This window comes from Tympanuchus pallidicinctus, unplaced genomic scaffold (genome assembly GCF_026119805.1).
Source record: "Tympanuchus pallidicinctus isolate F22 unplaced genomic scaffold, pur_lepc_1.0 scaffold8, whole genome shotgun sequence".
NCBI classification, from domain to species: domain Eukaryota; kingdom Metazoa; phylum Chordata; class Aves; order Galliformes; family Phasianidae; genus Tympanuchus; species Tympanuchus pallidicinctus.
In genome coordinates, this window is record NW_026294802.1 from 5,529,729 (window position 1) to 5,544,693 (window position 14,965).

The following is a 14,965-nucleotide window of genomic DNA, read 5'->3' on the forward strand; positions in this document are numbered from 1 at the left end:
AACCCCTGTGCTAGAGGTAAGGATACCTTCCTCTAGACTAGATTGCCCAAAGCCCCATCCAGTCTAGCCTTGAATGCTTCCAGGGAGGGGGCATCCACAACCTCGTGGGGCAACCTCTCTCACTAAAGAATTTCGTACTACTATCTAGACTAAATCTACCCTCTTCCAATTTAAAACCATTTCCCCTTGTTCTGTCACTACCTGCCCTTATAAAAACTGCCTCCCCAGCTTTCCTGTAGGCTCTCTTCAGGTACTGGAAGGCTGCTATAAGGTGTCCACAGAGCCTTCTCATCTTACTGAAAAGCTGCAACTCTCTCATCCTGTCCTCACAGGAGAGGTGCCCCAGCCCTTTGATCATCTTAATGGCTCTTCTTTGGACTTGCTCTAACAACTCCACGTCCTTCTTGTGTTGGGGTCTCCAGAACTGGACACAGTACTCCATGAGAGGTCTCATGAGAGCAGAGTAGAGGGGCAGATTAATTTTTAGTTCACATCCAACAGACAGTGGCATTTTTTTCTGTCAGACCTCAATGAAGGTACTGTTCACATCAGCGTTAAATAAGGTGCTCTGAGGTATGTGTAATGCTTTGAAACAACTGTCATTTCAGTGAGGTGCCAAGTTCATGCATTCTTTCTCTGGGTATAGATGAATGCTCTAAAAATGCTGCTACACAGACTTACTAAGAGTTACAGCATGAGGAAGTGCTAAGAGAAACTAAAGCAGGAGAAGAGATAAACAGGTAAGCTGGACAAACAGATTTTTACTGTAATTCAGATGAAAATAAAGGTAAACTCTAGCAGAAATAAGGAAAATGGACTGTACACAGCAAAAGAAGCAGTCTCGCATAAGCAGCCAAATCCAGTATTCTGAAGGTTGTTTCCATTAGGAGAAGTAAAGGTTGGCACAAAGAGGGGGCGACATCTTGCATACAAATGAAGTATTTAATAAACTAAGGAAAAATTGCCTGTTTTCAAGAATGCTTTGGTGATCCAGCAGCATGAGATAAGTGATTTCAAGCCTTACATTTGCCAGAAGTGCTCTGTCATTGTTTTTTTTTTTGGTGGGGGGGGGGGGGCTGGGGGGGATGGAGAAGGGGGGAGGGCTAAAACTTGCCACCTTCTGCACCTCTGTGGACTTCCACAGGGTTCCTATTGTACCTCCTACATGCAAATGGAAGTAATTAAGTCTGTTTTCCACCACTGCATTTCTCACCACCCTCACAGAAAGATTTTGAGCCAGATGGCCTAGCTATAGCCCACACTCAAAAGTGGCTTAGCAGTGGCTTACTGGTTAACTCTGTTACCATACAGCAAAAGAATCTGTGATGCTTCCCACATGTTGTCTAGGATGGGTGGTACAACGCAGGCAGACCATTTAGCTGGGTTGTGTCATATATTTTAAGCAGAATTGGCAGCACTCTCTGTGGTTAAGCTAACCTAATGTTTTCTGTCCCCAGATCCTGTTTCCTATAGTCACTAAATTTTTCATCTTTCAGGGTGAAGTTTGTCAAGATAGCATTTGAAAAACTTTTGCTTAGAAAGGTGTTATTCCTGTTGCTGACACAGCCCCTCCATCTCTCCCCAGAGATGAAGAACACATGAAACTGAGAGGAAGAAGGAAGGGCATGCCAGGAGGGCAGGCCAGTTGTTGCCAAGTGAAAGCAGGCAGAACGGACGTGCTGCTGGCACACAGCAGCTCAGAGCCAGCTTCGACCAGCTGGCCCAGGTCTGTGCTGCAGCTAACTGAAGGGAAGAGAGACAACCGGCTGCTGTGAGAAGCCTGCACTGAACTACAAATGCTCTAAAATTACCATGAATTCACTGTTAAGATGACTTTCTTCTATCATTGACTGTCACCTCACTGCTCAGTGTCCTGCTAAAGAACAATTTTCTTGAGAAAGTGAGCTTGTGGCTGATCTCCTGATGCTGCAGCGCAGTTACTGGGATTCTCCGTAGTGACCTTTGTTTTCCAGTGACATTGAAAGAAGTTACCACTCCTCGATAACATCATAGAAAACAAAATTAACATAGTTCATGCTATTTGGGTAGGATTTCTGGAGTGGGTGTGTTTGTCCTTGCCTCCTTGGCTGTTCTCCTTCTACAAGCAGAACTCCATATTTAAAGATGCAATTACAAGATTTAATAATAAGTGATAATTATGCCTCGCTAACGGTTGGCTGTTCAGCAATTAGCAATACTTGGGTAGAGATCAGTTTAGCTGTTGTAAGTAGGAGAAACAGAGAAAGGTCTTCCATTTTCAATCTTGCTTTCATTCCCATAGAGTACCGTTTTGTATTCTGTTGCTGTACTGCCATCTTGGACAACTTTGAACAAATAACTTCTCCCTTTAGTACCTCATTTCCTTCCCTGTCAAATAAGGCTGATCCTTGCCTCCTTGGTGAAGTGCTTTGGGAAATACTAATGAGAAATTCTCTGCCTCTCTTCCCTTGCCATGCTTTAATGAGTAGTTGTGAAGACCACTCAGTGCTCAGTGTTCTGATGAAGACTTAAGTGTGTGCCAGCTTTCTTGAACAAGATTCTTATCTGAACAAGTTAATGATTGATCCAGGGCACACACTCAGTAACTGTACAGTTTAGAAAAATCTGTCACTCTCCTGTTGCAAGGAAGTCAGTCTGTGTACTTCCTGAAGAAATACTCTTCATAACATAGGTGTATTCATCTCTTTATGCCCAGCCTGTGTCAGGTAACCGAAGTCAGGAAATAAATCAGTCTTTTACCTCTGAGTCATAGCTTTTCTTTATATGTTTGCAAAAGGAAAACGTGATGTTTACAAGAGCACAAAACCTGGAAGATGATCTGAGTACTTCATTTCTCTTGGGAATGAAGGAGGGGACTAACGGCTATTGACCTGCTTGTGGAAGAGAATGATTTCACTGAGACCAAAACACTGAACAAGCTGCTGACAGACCCTCATCCTGCACACAGCAGCATGTGGTTCTCCAGTCACAGATAGCAAAAGTTCAGATAATTTTTTCTCCAAGAACCATGTCCCAGTTAAACAAACGAAGCCTTCCAGCATCATTGCTAGATAAGTGAACCTAAACCCAGATCTCACAAAAACATAGCTGCTTTCAGATTGGATATTAGGAAACTTCTTCCCAGGAAGAGTGGTGCTGCAGTGGTAGAGGCTGCCCAGGGAGGTGATGGAGTCACCGTCCCTGGAGGTGTTCCAGAACTGCATGGATGTGGCACTGAGGGATGTGGTCAGTGGGACGTGGTCACTTAGGGTTGGACTAGATTATCTTAGTGGTCATTTCCAACCTTAACGATTCTACGATTCCTAACGCTTGTTTCAGCATTAATTAATATTTTCAGTGGGAGGGAACAGCCCTGGCGTGAATGAGCCCCATTAGTTGGAATTAACTATTGATGCGAGGATTGCAGATCTGTCCCTGGCATCAAAACTTGCTTTTAAGTGATAAATGTCTTCGAGAACATTCTCGTCAGAAGAAGGGTAATGTGTTCTGGCCAATTTCTTCCACGCTCACTGGTCAGTCCTACAGGCAATCCTAAGCCTCCTTACAGACAAAGCAGTTCGGAGTTGAAGGACGGCAGAAGGCAGCACGCGGTGAGGAGAAACGAACAGCGCTGACATGGGGAGGGGAGCCCTCAACTCGCTTGAGCAAGCGCTGCGCTCCCACACCAGCCGTGTCCGAGGGAACCCGGCTCTCCTGTGAACCCGCCGCTCTGAGGAAGCGGACCGGGGAAGGCCGGGAGGAAGCAGCGCAGGTGCAGCCGCCCGCCGCCCCAACTTCCTCGTGGGAGAACAGTGGAGGCAGCGGGCCAGGGGAAGTTTCCTCACAGCCCGGGCTGGGCGGCGGCCGCTGGCTCACCATGTCAACGGGGGTGCGGCGGGCGCCGGGCAGGTAGGGCAGGGCAGGGCAAGGAAAGGGGCGGGGAGCAGCGGGCAGGTGAGAGCCGGTGCTGGAGGCGGCCGGAGCCGCAGTGCGGACAGGGGACGCTCCCCCAGCGCGATGCGGGTCACGCCGGGCACCGGGCGGGAAGGGCGCTGAGCTTCTCCTCACTTTGCCTTTTCTTTCTGCCTTCTCCCCCGCCCCAAGGATGAGCAGAGCCGACGGCATCAACTTCAGGCGGGCGGCCATCCGCAGGAAATCCACCCCGAGTCTCGGCCCCGTTCCGTACAGAGCGGCGCCCACCCTCCTCGCCGGCGCCCCGCGGGGTGAGCCCGCCCGGAGCTCGCCCGCAGGTAACGACGGCTTCGGTCGTTCCGCAGGAGAGGGGTGGGGGCGGCGCGGGAACGTCGCGGCCCGGGATGAACGAATGGCGTTCGTTAAATCCTGCCAGCCCTCGGGCTGCGGGAGACGTGAGACGCAGAACCTTGCCCGCCCTACCCCAGGGCCGCCACCTTCGCCCCGCGGCGGCTGTGAGGCGTGTCGTGCTCCGCAGTGCGTTCGGACCGTGAGACGGTCGGCTGAGGTTGGTTGTGCGTCCCCTCGGCCTTAATGTCAGAAGAGGCTGTCGTTCACACCCGCGCTTTCGGGAGTTTCATGAAGTTCTGGCTTAGGACGGAATTGATCCACGCAGCCGTGTGTATGAACCTTGTGGTTGTGTGATGTGGCAGCTGTGGGAGCTCAGCCAAAGTGATATGGGCTGTTTTGTGGGTGTAAGAGGCCAAAATGGTCAAACCAGAGTCTGAAATCGCCAACAGACACTCGTTGTGAAGGCACCAGGTAAAACAGAGAAAAGGGATGCTGTCTCTTCATGAATCATAGAATCACTGAATGGCCTGGGTTGAAAAGGGCCACAACAATCATCCAGTTTCAACCCCCCTGTTATATGCCGAGTCGCCAACCACCAGACCAGGCTGCCCAGAGCCACATCCAGCCTGGCCTTGAATGCCTCCAGGGATGGGGCATCCACAGCCTCCTTGGGCAACCTGTCCCAGTGTGTCACCACCCTCTGTGTGGTGCCTCCTAATATCTAACCTAAACCTCCCTTGTCTCAGTTTAAAACCCTTCCCCCTTGTCCTATCACTATCCACCCATGTAAACAGCCTGTTTATATGCTCCCTTCAAGTACTGTTTATATGTTTATATGCTCCCTTCAAGTACTGGAAGGCCCCTTCAAGTACTGGAATCTCCGTGTTGCTATGGATATGCACAAATAAGAAGAGGCTATCTTGGAGCTTTTTCACCATTAATGGGTAATGAAGTTGGCAATGTGCATAAATTTCGGTGGGATTTTGTTTTGAAGGCTACAGCTACCTGTTTACATCTGGAAATAGGCGTTAACAGCTGTATTTGTAGTGTGAAGGCTTAATGGATTTCAGCCTCCTGTAACATGGAAGGGAAATGGAACCCTGTGTTTTGTGTTAGTTCTTACTTCAATTTCACCAGGCTTTTGAATCACTGTCGTAGAATTGGTTGAGTTAGGAGGGACCCTAGACAAACCCCCCTGCAGTGAGCAGGGACACCCACAGGCAGATCAGGTTGCTCAGAGCCCCATCCAGCCTGACCTTGAGTGTCTCCAGGGATGTGGCATCCACCACCTCTCAGGGCAACCTGTTCCTGTGTCTCACTGCCCTTACCATAAGAAACCTTTCAGTTTGAGCCTCTTTCCCCTTGTCCTGACCTTGCTGAAGAGTCTGTTCCTTTCTTTCTTATAGCCTACCTTTGGATACTGAAAGAGTCTTCCTGGAACCTTTAGCAGGCTGAATAGCCCCAGGTGTTTATCATTACCCCAGAATCCTGGATAGCAATTTCACACTCATCTACAATCCTTTGTTGTTGCTCTTTTTGTCTGTGCACACACTAAACTAGCAGATGATTGGTATGTATTTAGTGTACACGCAATGCATGCATAGCTTGTTCAGGTTCATAGAAAACTCTTGTGGCTTTTGGGTGGCAGCAAGGTTGTGAGGGTTATGACAAGAACAACATGCTGCTTATCAGGTATTCCTGCGTTTTGGTAACAAAATCATAGTACTTTCCTGAACTGTGATTGATAAATGTAATTGTAGTGTGAAAAAAATCACAAAATGAAGATGAAGAGACAACATCTGAAAACATGGGAAATACAAGGGGAGTCTCATTGATATTTTTTAGCTTTTCTCAGGTAAAATAAATAAATCCTCCTATTTTTATTTCATAATCCATAAACCACTTCTGCTAGAAAATGCTGTGAAGAAACCTTGTGTCTACAAGCAATTTCTTTTCTCTTAGTGGGTCGTTAGCATCTCTTATCTGCATTGTTAGTGGTGACCACTGCAGCATGTGCTTCAGCACACTGTAACCCTTGGGCAGTTTCTTAGTTTCTCTTTGTTGTCCAAATACGACCTGCTTCTGCTGCTGATAGAAGTGATTTATGATTCTTGCCTCGATTCTGCAAGTACAAACTTTAATTCCCTGGTGCAGCATAAACCTGTGTGTGTTCTTTCTTCTGTCAAAAATGCAGTGATCACTGAGAATGATGGTTAGTGCTGTGTCAACTCCAGGAGTTGAATGCAGTGATCCTTATAGGTTCCTTCCAATAATTACAATTAAAAAAAATAATATTAATCAAATGCTTAATTTTCTTTTCCACCTTATAAAACACAAAGTGGATTTTGAGGGGCCTTCTAATGCAGGAGTATGACTGACCTGCTTGAAATCCTTCCTAGGGGGAAGGAGTTCTTGTAGCCCATGCATCTCCTTTGCTCTGCCAAGTGTTGTGAAATACAAGTGTTACTTTTCTTATGCCTGAGGGCTGGACTCCTACAGTTGTTTCAAATCCTGATGTCTGATAAGCAACTGAAGAAACTAGTTGTATGACTTGAGTTACTTTTGCTTGTAAATACATTAGAAAAAACTCTGGATTTTGTATATTGCAGACTTACCAGAGCGCTCTCAGAACAATAAATTCTGTGTTAATTAGTGAGAAGATTTAATAACCCCTAATGCAACTCCTTTATGTGCAAGAATTTCCTCAACAGCCCTTAACACTGGTGTGACAAAGAGGGGAATGTTATGGGTTTTCTTTTCTGGGAGGTAAGGTCTGGAAATACTTCTGTTCTTGGTCTTGTCTGAAAACACTTTCACTATTGAAGTGGCCTACTTAAGTTGTATGTTATGGCATCAGGCTTGTGTTGCGTATTGCAGTCTAAATGTCCAATCTCTCCTGTTCATATCTTTCTCCTCTTCAGCATCCTAGGGCCCGAGTCATTTAGGTTCACTGTCATGGACAAAATTGCAATTGAATTCTATCAGTGTTGATTCTTGAAAAAGATTGGTGTGCTTCACTATCACAGGACTGAGTGAAAATGGTGTCCTTTTAGAAATTGACATCAGTTTAAAGGCCTGAACTAAAAAGTGCTTGAATCTTCAGAGATGCTTTGAGGTGGTTGTAAAATGTCAAGACTGATATCTAGAGAGAGTTTATAGAAGAGCTTTCAATGGAATTGCATGATTAATAATCCATTTTTGATGGGAATAACTAATGGGAATTTTTTTTTCCTGCTGTGTTAGAATTCAGACTTGATACTAACTGGAGCAAATCTATACTTCAAAAGCAAGTGTGTACTTTAACTGCAAACCAGCTGTCTGCCAAGAGTTAGGCATAGGCTGCCACTTGCTTGCTCAGCACTTTTCACAAGCCAGTCACTCTTCAAAGTGAGAACCTGGCAGCACTTTGTTGCTGCATTGGATTGAACTGTGCTGGAGGGCTGTATATCCACGGAGTTACCTTCATTTAACCTTGTAAGGAAGGCATTTCAGAACATGAGGGCACAGTAACTTGTGTTCATAGCAATAAGTAGCTGCTTTTTTTATCAGCGTGTTTGCCTCTGTCCTTGCTACATATTGACTAGATTCATTTCCTATGAAATGCAAATCTTGTACTGGTTCCTTGGCTTTACTGATTTAAGTGCAAATTTACACCCTTTCCGGACTACTTTTCCCATTCCCTTTTATCTAAACACACAGCTGCTGGCACTACACTGCATGTTGGCAGTCTGGGGCACTGCAGCATGGGTCTCAGGGAGCTGAGGTAATTTGCATTCAGGACAGCATTCACTGCAGCAAGGTATCTGCAAAATCTGACAGGCAAAGGAGAAAAATTCCATGCTTCTGTTGTGTCTTTGCCTGTTAACTTGGTATTATTTTATGGGATTGTGTTAACAAAACTATGTCAGTCTTTGGGGTTACCTTTCTGCACTGGGAGATAGCTAAATGAGAATGTGCTACCGTCCTATTCCAGTTCATGAAAGATACCTACTGTGTTCAGGTGCTCATTTTTTTTTTTAAAGTTTGCACTGCCTCATTGCCTTTGATTGTTGCTGGGTTTGTTCCATTTTGTTTTTGAAAATAATTAACTAATTAACTTTGGACTGTCATTCCCCTTGCTCCTGGCTGAGCGCTGAGTCTGTTGTTTACTCAGTCTGCAGTGACTGTATGGTGTGTTCAGGGAAAGCCTTTATGGTGGTGAGGGCTAATCTAAGCAGCATCTGGGATCCCTAGATGCATTAGAGGTACATCTGTGAAGGAAAACTGATTGCCTTCCATGTTTTCCCGTTAAGTGCAGGGTTCGTGAAAGTTATCTAAAGTTGATATATCTTGAGGAGAGCTGATACTTGAAAATATTGACAACGGAAGGTAAATATTTAGGAATTTGCTTCTAAATAGTCCTCTTCCTTCAAAAAATGGGGGAAGGCGAAGTATAAAAACATTGCTTGAAGCAGAACTCCTGTGGAAATACATTAGCTATTAAATTTGCCTCTTTGCTGTTGTTAGTCAGCTTCCTGTTTCTGCGGGCGAAGTTGATCCCACGTGCCCCCTATTGAAGAAGTGTGTTGCGTGGAAAGTGGCAGGAAATAGAACTTGGTTACTGAATATAATTTACTGTTTTTCAATTCCTTTTTCCTTCTCCAAATATTTAGGATCACGATATCCCTTTGAGGCCACTAAGAGTGTGCTGTTGAGTTTGCAGACAGTTGGGAAAGTGGCTTATATGTGTGTTTTGGTTGGTTGGTGTGGCTCTGTAGCTCTTGCTAAGCAACGTCTGCTTTACCCAGGAATTGCTGGCCTCGTAATACTGACTTCATGGAGATCAGGATAGTGATTTTCTTACATAAATTAGACCTCTAATTCACAGCTGCTTAAATAGCCAGTGACAAAAACAGCTTCAAAGAAGAATTTGACAAGGATTTGCTAAAAGTGTAAGTCTGCTTCTTGCTGGAGAGGCTTCTCTGCAGTGGGCCCCAAGAGGCGTAAATGCTGCAAATGCCACTCCTGAAGTCCATGGAGGGGTAGCTGAAATTAAGAAAAGAATAGCTTGCACACATGATCCAAATTAGTCTGTTACACAGAAATCACAGCAACAGGTTGTTTTTCCAGCTAACTGAATAAGCATAATTGGGAGACATTTGAATTGGTGAGGAATTTGCTCAGGGACTGTGTTACTTTTGGACAACCAGTAAAGCAAAAAATACTGAAAAAACAACCTGTTGGTACAGAAAAATAATGTTTGCCCTTTGGTTGTTATTTTGTCCTTTATCAGTATCTGTGCTTCTTAAAATTGCACTTGTCACACTTTTCCCCCACTTTCATGGTGACAGACTATCTCATCTCTCAGCATTTCAGGAAAAATGTCATTTAAAGTTGGCCAGTATTTTATTTGATGTTGTTTGTCAGTACATCTTGAGTACAGTAGGATCTGTGTTACAGTGTTTTAACTGCTGTGTTTTGCACTGTTATGTCTTAAAGTAGTGTTAAGTATTTGCTGTATAGGACAAATTATCTTCCCAGGATGAAGAATTTGTCAGAGGGAAAGGAAAAAATGAATGAAATTTTAAAATAAGTTACTAATGCTTTGTATATTTATTTTTTCCCTCTTTCTTCTTCTACTCTTAATACTGAGTACATTTTCGTAAGAACATTATCATCAGTACAATTCTTTAACCAAATTACTGACTGCAAATCTTGTAGCTAACGTTCCTTCCCTGTGAGGAATGTAATGCATTCTGTTACAGAATGAGATACTGTATGTAATATTTCTCTTGGATATAAGTCAATTTAGGGTGTATAATTACACTTGTATGAGCAGAATGATTTCTTCTGTATTGCTAAATCGGGGAGGAGTGGTTGATGCACCAAAAGCTGCACTGCCATTCAGTGAGACCTGGATGGGCTGGAGAGTGTAGCAGAGAGGAACCTGATGAAGTTCAGCAAGGGCAAGTGTAGAGTCCTATGCGTGAGGAAGAAGAACCATCTGTGTTGGTATAGGTGAGGGGCTGACCTGCTGGAAGGGAGCAGAGAAGGATCTGGGTGTCCTGGTGGGCAACGGGTTGACTGCGAGTCAACAGTGAGGCCGTATACGGAGTCTGTGTCCAGTTCTTGGCTACTCAGTTTAAGAAAGACAGGGAAATTCTAGAGAGAGCCCAGAGGAGGACCACAAGGATGGCTGGGGTCCTGGAGCATTTCCCTCATGAGGAAAGGTGGAGAGCCCTGGGAATGTTCAGCCTGGAGAAGAGATGGCTTAGGGGGAATCTTAACAGTGCTGGGTGGGAGTCAAATGTATGGGGCCAGGTTCTTTTCAGAGGTGGGTGGTGACAGGACAAGGAGCCATGGGCACAAACTGGAACACAGGAAGTTCCATCTGTACATAAGGGAAAAGTTCTTTACTGTGAGGGTGACAGAGCGCTGGAAAGGGCTGCCCAGAGAGACTGTGAAGTCTCCTTCTGTGGAGATATTTTAAACCTGGTTGGATGCTTTCCTTCATAACAAACTGTAGGGAATCTGATTTAGTGGAAGGGATGGATCACTTGATTTCCAAAGGTCTCTTCCAACCCCTATAATTCTGAGGTACTGTGAATAAGTATTGCCTCTTGCTCTTGATGGTAGAATCATCTTAATCAAATGCATAGCTATGGACATCAACAAGCATGTGTACTTCTAACAAGTGGAGACAGAATTCTTTTTAGAGGGGATATCCCAGAGCTGTAGGTTCATCAAACACACAGGAAAGCAAAAAGAAGAAGCTGAAAGAGGAATTTCTAAAGTTTTTTTTTTAAGTAGCTGCCTTGGAGGTAACAGAAGTGGCTGCAACAGAGTAAACTACTTTTGAAATGAATGTGAAGAGGGAAGATTGGGGCTTTGTTGAAATGTTGAACAAAATAAAAATCAGAGATGTCATCTCAGTGCATAAATGCACAACAGTAACACTGTATCAGGAGATACAGAGAAATGAGTCAAAGCAGAAAAGGAGGCAAATTAATTGCTACAGTCTACAAAGCAAGACATGCAAAGAAAGATAAATATATTTTAATGACTGTCAAAGCAATTTACCTCCGATTATACTGAACTCAGTAAAATGAAATGTGAAATGGATTAAAATTGGAGGCAAAAGGTATGGACTTAGAAGATGCAAAGCAGGGAGAATGTGTTAGATGCTAAGTATTAATGCTAAGCGTGTCACGGATGTTAATGTAAAATATGTAAAATAGCCTGGAAAGGCAGAAAAATGATGTGGAACTCTAATCTGAGACATAAAATCCTGTGATTTATTCCTGACTTCTGAACAAACGTCGTCTCAAAGCATAGATGATAACGCATCAGGATTACAGGTTTAGCCTTCTCCTCATAAATAAGGACAGGCACATTCCTCCCTCTCACACAGATGCCACTGTGCCCAGATGCTGATGAATGTTAAAGAGAGAAAATGTACACTAACAATTAAAAATAATTCAGTCTAATTTAGAGGCTGGATTTCTTCTGGCCTTTTTAAAACTTTGGCTTTTCAGAGTGGAGCATGTGATCTTTAAATTCTGTTTGTCGCTGTTACCAGGCTTTTCAGCTCTTGTAGCTGTATCCAGCCTTGAAGCTGTGTAATTACACTGTAACTGCATCCGGCTTCTGCATACTTGGAACCTATGAGATCTGAGAGGCCTCCTATTGTGGGTGCTGCACAATGAGGTCTGTCCTGGGATTGCTGCAGGCATTTGTCCTGCTTTTAACCTTTCCCTTCTCACTTAGAAACTCTGCAATGAGATTTGATGGAGTTTCTCTGTGATTTCTTCAGGGACCTCACAACACTCAAAACAAAGACCAGTAGCTGATTTTCTAAAGACATCTTCAGTACATTTCTTCTATATATGAGCTATGATAGATGTAGACTTGGACAAAACCTGAGTAGCCAGCAGGGCCAGGGAGGTGATTGTCCTTCTCTATCTGCCCTTGTGAGGCCCTATCTGGAGTACTGTGTCCAGGTCTGTGGCTCCCAATACAAGAAGACAGGGAGCTGTTGGAGAGGGTCCAAAGGAGAGCCACAAAGATCATCAGGAGACTGGAGCACCTCCCCTGTGAAGGCAGGCTGAGGGAGCTGAGCTTGTTCAGCCTGGGGAATAGAAGGCTGCAGGGTGACCTCATTGCAGCCTTTCAGTACCTAAATGAAGCCTACAAACAGGAGGGGAATCAACTCTTTGAAAGGGTAGATAACTGCAGGACAAGGGGAAATGGTTTTAAGTTGAGGGAGGGGAGATTTAGGTTGGATGTCAGGGGGAAGTTCTTTACAGAGAGAGTGGTGAGGTGCTGGAACAGGCTGCCCAGAGAGGCTGTGGATGCCCCGTCCCTGGAGGTGTTCAAGGCCAGGTTGGATGGGGCTCTGGGCAGCCTGGTCTGGTATTAAATGGGGAGGTTGGTGGCTCTGCGTGTGGCAGGGGGGTTGGAGCTTCATGATCCTTGAGGTCCCTTCCAACTCAGGCCATTCTGTGATTCTGAGTGCAGCGCCTCCTTCTGGTACTCATTAAATTCTGGAGGTAGAAGAGGAAGGGAAGGAGTACAGAGCTCCTTCTCTCTGCTGTTCTTCTGGATGAGGATCCTGATCCACTGATCTCTTTTCCTTCTGGGGACTGCCTATTATTGAAGCACAGTCTGTATGCAGGAGAAGGGTGACTTCTTATTCAAATAATGGTAGTTGTTATTCTTCTTCTGGTCTGAGCCACTCAATTGCTAATGCCTTTTCAATCTCCTAGGCTCTCTTCCCTGGTGGAAAGCAGTATTTTAAATTGAAAATCGATACTGAGCCTACGAGAGATTTTGAAAAAAGAGCTATAATGACTCAAATTTTATTATTGCTGAAGTTAATAATAGTATTTGAAGTCTCTCTTTTAATGTTTTGTCTGTATCAGGATTTATCAGCTTCTTACAGTGAATAATCAGACTATTTTTCTTTCTTGTGCTCATACACTGCAATTCACTCTCTTGTCTGTGATGCTTCAGTTTCTTAGCTGAATATTAATATGCTCATTATTTGTGTTAACATCAGTTACCACGTTAAGAAATGAAACTTACCGGCTAATTACATTCGTCTTCAGAACTGGGGATTTGAGAATCGAAACACAGACACTGATAGAGGAAAAATTATTTTTGTTAGAACTAGAAATCTTTGCAAGTTCTGTGCAATTGTACTGCTTGACCTTCTTCAGATACTCTTGTCACAATGCCCCAAATTTTAACATAGGCATGCTTTGCATTCCTTTTATTCAGTCTAACACTAAGCCTGGTCAGTAAGAAATTACATTTTTTCCATGAGAGTAAATTCATTTTGCATTCTACCCATTATCTTATGGGCTAACAATACTACAATATTCAAGAAAGTATGCAGGATGACAGATACCTGAGGATGATTTTCTAAAGTTGGACATCCTTTATTTGCTCTTTGGATGCCTTTGACTTTCTAGCTCTTAAAAAAGCAGGCTTTGATCTCTCTGAAACAAAAACATAGAAATGCTCAGGTGAAAGTGGGATTTTAGGAGAGGTCTTATAAAACATGAGGTTTTGTGGTATGTGTACTAAAATGAGAACTACAGTGCTCTGAAAGTACTGCCTCCTATTTTATTCTGCTGACCCATGACATCAGAGGTGGATGTTGGTGGTATGGAAGTAGAGGTTGAACCTTCCCACCAATATTCTGTCACATGTTGTTGCTGTGTGAGGGACGGTCTGACCAAATAGTGACTGGCATGAAAGCGTGGATGAAGCAAAGGTGTGTTCATTCAGTTCCTGCATGCAGAAAAAAATGGTACTCACTGGCATTCATCAGTGCTCGCTGAGTGTTCATGGAGCACAGACAGTGGACATCATGGAGCACAGTGGTAAGTTTCAGCAGCATCAATAACAGGTCACCTCCACCACTGGTGCAGAGATTTTTATGAATGCAGTATGCAGGTTCTTTTTCATTGCTGGTGAAAATGCAGAGCTAATGGTGGTGACTATGTTGAAAAATAGTGCTTTGTAGCTAAGAATTTGCTTTATCAAATAGAGCTATTGTTCTCCTTGTAGCTGTTGTAGATTCCATGGAAATAAATAGGAGGCAGTACTTTCAGAGGGGCCTATGCATTGTTAGAATGTAAAGTAATTTGCTTGTGCATATGCTTAGCAGTAAAAAATTTCTGTCCCTATTAGAAAACAGTGGTTACTATTGCAGAAGTTTGACTTTCATCAAGTTCTGGTGATCTGAACCAAGTGTTAACTCTGATTACATTGCACTCTCTGGAACAATGAATAATAATGCAGTAAACAGTGTTCTTTATAATTTGTTAATCTATATCTGATCCAGTGGACAAGTATGGTTCCCAGGCTTCCAAGTGAAGGACGTGCTGATAACTGAGCAGGCTGCTCATACACTAGTTAGAGCCTGCCAAGCTAGACTAGGGAGCAGAAGTTAATGGCTGTAGAATGCTGGAGTGGCTTTTGTGGTTAGGTTGAATGGTAGGGTGCAAGCAAAGTTAAAACACAACAGTCCCACTGGCTGGTTTTGCACTTAACCTATTTCTAAACTTCCTAATATACATACCCTGACCCTCACCAAGCAGAGTAGATCTTCAGAATAAGACTCCTGCCATGCAGTCAAAGGAAGGGAATTAAAAAATCCATCCTGTCTGCTGGATATAGCCAGTAAGAGTCAGTGTTGGCATGGCTGTCATCAGTACTCGACTTCCATGTTGGGAAT

The 14,965-nt window shown here is 44.0% G+C and overlaps 1 protein-coding gene across 2 annotated transcripts in view; it reads left to right on the plus strand.

The window, feature by feature from the left end:
• Positions 1–3,785: 3,785 nt before the first annotated feature.
• FGD4 (FYVE, RhoGEF and PH domain containing 4) overlaps positions 3,786–14,965 on the plus strand; it is a 114,478-nt gene continuing 103,298 nt past the window's right edge. The window contains exons 1-2 of one of the 2 annotated variants that reach the window (XM_052667281.1): positions 3,786–3,888; positions 4,084–4,229. In XM_052667281.1, the coding sequence (XP_052523241.1) occupies positions 3,857–3,888; positions 4,084–4,229 (178 nt within the window). In that variant the 5' untranslated portion in view covers positions 3,786–3,856. Of the gene's footprint in view, positions 3,889–4,083; positions 4,230–5,163; positions 5,187–14,965 lie in introns of those variants that run through there. The other variant, XM_052667285.1, reaches the window with a different exon arrangement.